Consider the following 4,392-nt stretch of genomic DNA (forward strand, 5'->3'; position numbering starts at 1 on the left):
TTCGAGCATTTTCCGCTTCCTAACAGTAACGGTGACATTATTCTTATATTTCTAGCGGAATACATGAACTGTACCAAGCAGTACGCGTCTCGAGAGTTCAAGTGGTGTTGTCGTAATAGGGGGAAAATCAAAACGCCGCCCGAACACACTAAAAATTCATCAAACAACAGGCGTTAATAACATTATCAAGATTAACGAGATATCATAGAAGTTATTATTTTATAAGGTAAATTACGAAGTATATTCATTAGCATCCATACAATTGGAGTTTCACAACCCGTTTTTCGCGAAGTGGCGTAAAACTCGGTGAAAAACACAATATTCGCGGTGATACAAAATATATTTTCCACTAGTGTTTTTCATATCACTAGGGTGGTGAAGCTCCACTGATCATACGAATTCACAGAGCGACAGTATATGTTTTATAAAAACCTAAAATTCCTACTTCAAAGATTTTGAAAAAAATCACTTCAAGTGCAGCACTCACCGGACAACATCACATGAATTTTTCGGTTTATACCACTTTTTCATCGCATCCTGCGAAAACTCCGCTCCGCTTTTATAATTTATACACAGACCGATAATCTGATAAATATATGTTCACCACACATCTCAGCTGAGCTCAGAAATTTTTCCCCCAGAGAAAAGACAACAAAAATTTTCATATCGTCACCAACACATGCAGTTGACCATGTGCATATTTTCCTACACTAAAAATATGACGATACGATATATGTGGAGAGATCTCAGGAGATTCTTATTGGTTTCTCTACACTTGAATTCGTGATAAATGAGGAAACGTCTGAACTCAGCTGAGGAAAGCGAACATATATTCCTCCTGCATTAAACTGACCATCTCGAAATTTACCTCCGATGATTTTTCCCCTAGTTTTATCGGGATGCCTCCAACAGTGAGAGCCTAACAAGAGAAGTATTGTGACAGTTTGAGTCGTGCGTTGTTGCTAAGGCACTTCATTCCTTTGGTTACTCATTTGAAAGTGGCGTAAAACTCAGCTGTAGAAATATGATTTTTCTACAGCTTCTTTTTAGTGTACAAAAACCAATGAAAATTCCCTCAAATTTCTGCGCAATTTCCTAATTATAGTGTAGTTGGCCATGATCATATTTTCTCACTCTAGTCGATGGAGTTTCACAACCCGTTTTACGTGAAGTGGCGTAAAACTCGGTGAAAAACGTGATATTCGCGGCGATATGCAGTAGTCGTAAAATATGTTTTTCACACCACGGGTGAAACTCCAATATTATAACAACATACTACACCAACCACACTTACTCTACACAAGAACGAATAAGAACTCACCTCCCGAGATCGCCCTTTCCCATCGGTTGCTGTCAAGTCGTTTTGTGTCATATCAACGAGTCGTTTTACTGCATCGTTAACTGATGGCCACCACCGGGACTCTTTTTCAATGACCTGAGCTCGGCAATGGTCTTAGTTGAAATTTTTGAAACTATTTTCTGTACAGATTGAACATTTATTGGAGTTTCACAACTCGTTGCACGTGAAGTGGCGTAGTACTCTGTGAAAAACGCGATATTCGCGATGAAATATTTTCTCACTGGTGTTTTTTTAATATCACTAGGGTGAAACTCCGTAATTCAAGTTTACCAATACCATCCATCTCTGAAATACTTCTGTTTCGATAGAGATACTACCATATAAAACAATGGAATATCTTCTGTGATGTGAAAAATACTAGTGAAAAAATACTTCACGACTACTGCATATCATCGCGAATATCGCGTTTTTTACCGAGTTTTACGCCACTTCACGTAATACGGGTTGTGAAGCTCCAATAATAAAGACGAATTTTCTCTCTTTGCATGTAACTACAGCAACTTACATCATTGAGTATATTATTCTCTTCTATGGGGGTAGCACTTTTCGGAACAAATAACGACATTTAAAACAACAACAAAGAATGGGAACTTAACGAAAACAGAAACTTATCATATAGCATTGCCGAAGTCTCGAATCGTGAAACTCCATTGATATAATACTAATATATCAATATTGTAGAAAAAATAGTAGTAGACACATTTAGACGACGAAATTGTGATAGAAAACACAACACGTCGAAACCCTATGAAAGCGTCCACTCATCGCTGACCAAAACTGTTGATACCATCCATCGCTGATATCATATAAATCTACTCAAACTACTGGAGTTTCGCCCTAGTGATATGAAAAACACCAGTGAAAATCATATTTCACGACTACTGCGTAGTGTGAATATCGCGTTTTTCACCGAGTTTTACACCTGTTCTCGTAAAACGGGCTGTGAAACTCCACTATCATAGGGAATTCCCTCACATTGTTAACAAACACAAGTAGTCAATGACACGTCGAAAACGTTTTTCATAACAAAGTTTACATATCATCGATCAGCTTAGTCTCAACCCAGTAAACCAACGTCAGGTTGCTCTGCATCTTGACGCGTTCCTGAGATTTGCATTGAAATTCAGATTTTCCCATTCAGTGGAGTTTCACCCTGGTGATGTGAAAAACACTGGTGAAAAACATATTTCACGACTATTGCAAGGCGCATATATCGCGTTTTTCACCGAGTTTCATGCCACTTCACGTTAAACGGGTGAAACTCCAGTGTGTTATAACGATGGAGTTTCACCCATTATATTAAAAACATATTCCACAATTACATGTCTTGGATTTACATGGAGTTTAACGCCACTTCACGTAAAACGTGTGAGACCAAATGAATACAAACAGGCGGAAATTGAATGAAAAAATTAAGAGAAGAATAAAACACTAAAAACACAATAGAAACTTAATAACAGAAAGAAATAAAAAAAATTTATATAAATTTACTAATAAACTTTTGATTATTCTTTTCAACCTTTTTTAATAAAATTTCATTTGTCATTGACAAAAATTTCGTAAAATAATAAATTTTCAGCCCCCTTACTCTGCGCAGTTTCGGCCACTCCTGAGTATCGTCCAACAATCGCCTGTTGCCTCACTCTAGTAGCCTCTGATACTTGATGCTTCGGTGGTGATCTCTCTCGGAAAGTAGCACTAGAATGGTAGTCTACACCTTCACCGTACCTATCAATGAGAAAATGCACATCGTGAAACACTTCGCTCCGCTGTGCTCGAGGCGAGACTGGATTTGAAACATTTTCCTCATGTGCTACTTACAGATGTTTCTCATCAAACGAAAATACCAGTCGAGCCGCCATAGCAATAACTTCTACAAGGAAAATGACGAAATTTTTTTCCAACTACGACGACTAAAATTTCCATGTCATGCAACAGACATATTTCCTTATATTCCTCAACAAGGAGAAATAGAACAATGAGAATTAGATGAGGACGATGATAAGGATGGGAGTTTATAATAGTTGATAATGAGGTCCTTTCATAAGAATATTTTATAATGAAGTTTCACCCTAGTGATGTGAAAAACATATTTCACGACTTTTGCAAGGCGCAAATATCGCGTTTTTCGCACAGTTTTACACCACTTCACATTAAACGGGTGAAACTCCAATATTTATTAATAATGTCCTTTCATAACGATAGTTAATAATAGATTTCCATAATCTTCATCAGCTATACTAATACACCTTCCCATCTACCTGCCACCTGTACGGTATCCACCACCATCACCATCATGATGATGATGATGACCTACTGCTCTCCCTTTCCCTTTACCCTTACCCTTTCCCTTCCCTTTACCCCTACAATAACAACAATATCACATACCACACCATGCTCAACACCACACACAATACCCTTCATAATCTTCCCTATCTCTACTCCGCGATCTACTCCTTCTTCGAACTACTGCTGAAGCACCTATAACATTGCTGTCTCCATTGCAGAGGGTTCGACGCCCGGTGCGGGCATTTTTCAGAATATTTTTTTATTTTTTTCAGAATATATGAAGTATATTCTTCTGAATGGTAAGTGTCTCGAGAGCTCAACTGTTGTAGTCGTTGAGAAAAAAACCAAATAGTGATACCGCTCGCTCCACAAATCAGGATGAAAGTATGCCAAAATCAATAATAACGACAACAATAAGGACAACAACAACAACAACAACAACAACAACAACATATACAACAACAACAACAACAACATATACAACAACATATACAACAACATATACAACAACAACATATACAACAACAACAACAACATATAACAACAACAACAACAACAACAACAACAACAACAACAACAACAACATATACAACAACAACATATACAACAACATATACAACAACAACAACATATACAACAACAACAACATATACAACAACAACAACAACATATACAACAACAACATATACAACAACAACATATACAACAACAACATATACAACAACAACAACAACAACAACAAC

General features: G+C 37.2%; 1 protein-coding gene across 1 annotated transcript in view; it reads right to left on the minus strand.

Moving 5' to 3' along the window:
• Positions 1 to 2,121: 2,121 nt before the first annotated feature.
• The window catches only part of Pmar_PMAR015643 (conserved hypothetical protein), a gene marked incomplete at both ends in the record, with an annotated part of 6,936 nt that continues 4,665 nt past the window's right edge, over positions 2,122 to 4,392 (minus strand). The window contains 3 exons of the mRNA XM_002788861.1: positions 2,122 to 2,156; positions 2,949 to 3,088; positions 3,678 to 3,723. Coding sequence (XP_002788907.1) covers positions 2,122 to 2,156; positions 2,949 to 3,088; positions 3,678 to 3,723 — 221 coding nt within the window. The remainder of the gene's footprint in view (positions 2,157 to 2,948; positions 3,089 to 3,677; positions 3,724 to 4,392) is intronic.

The sequence above is a fragment of the Perkinsus marinus genome, assembly GCF_000006405.1.
Source record: "Perkinsus marinus ATCC 50983 genomic scaffold scf_1104296927446, whole genome shotgun sequence".
Lineage (NCBI taxonomy): Eukaryota > Perkinsozoa > Perkinsida > Perkinsidae > Perkinsus > Perkinsus marinus.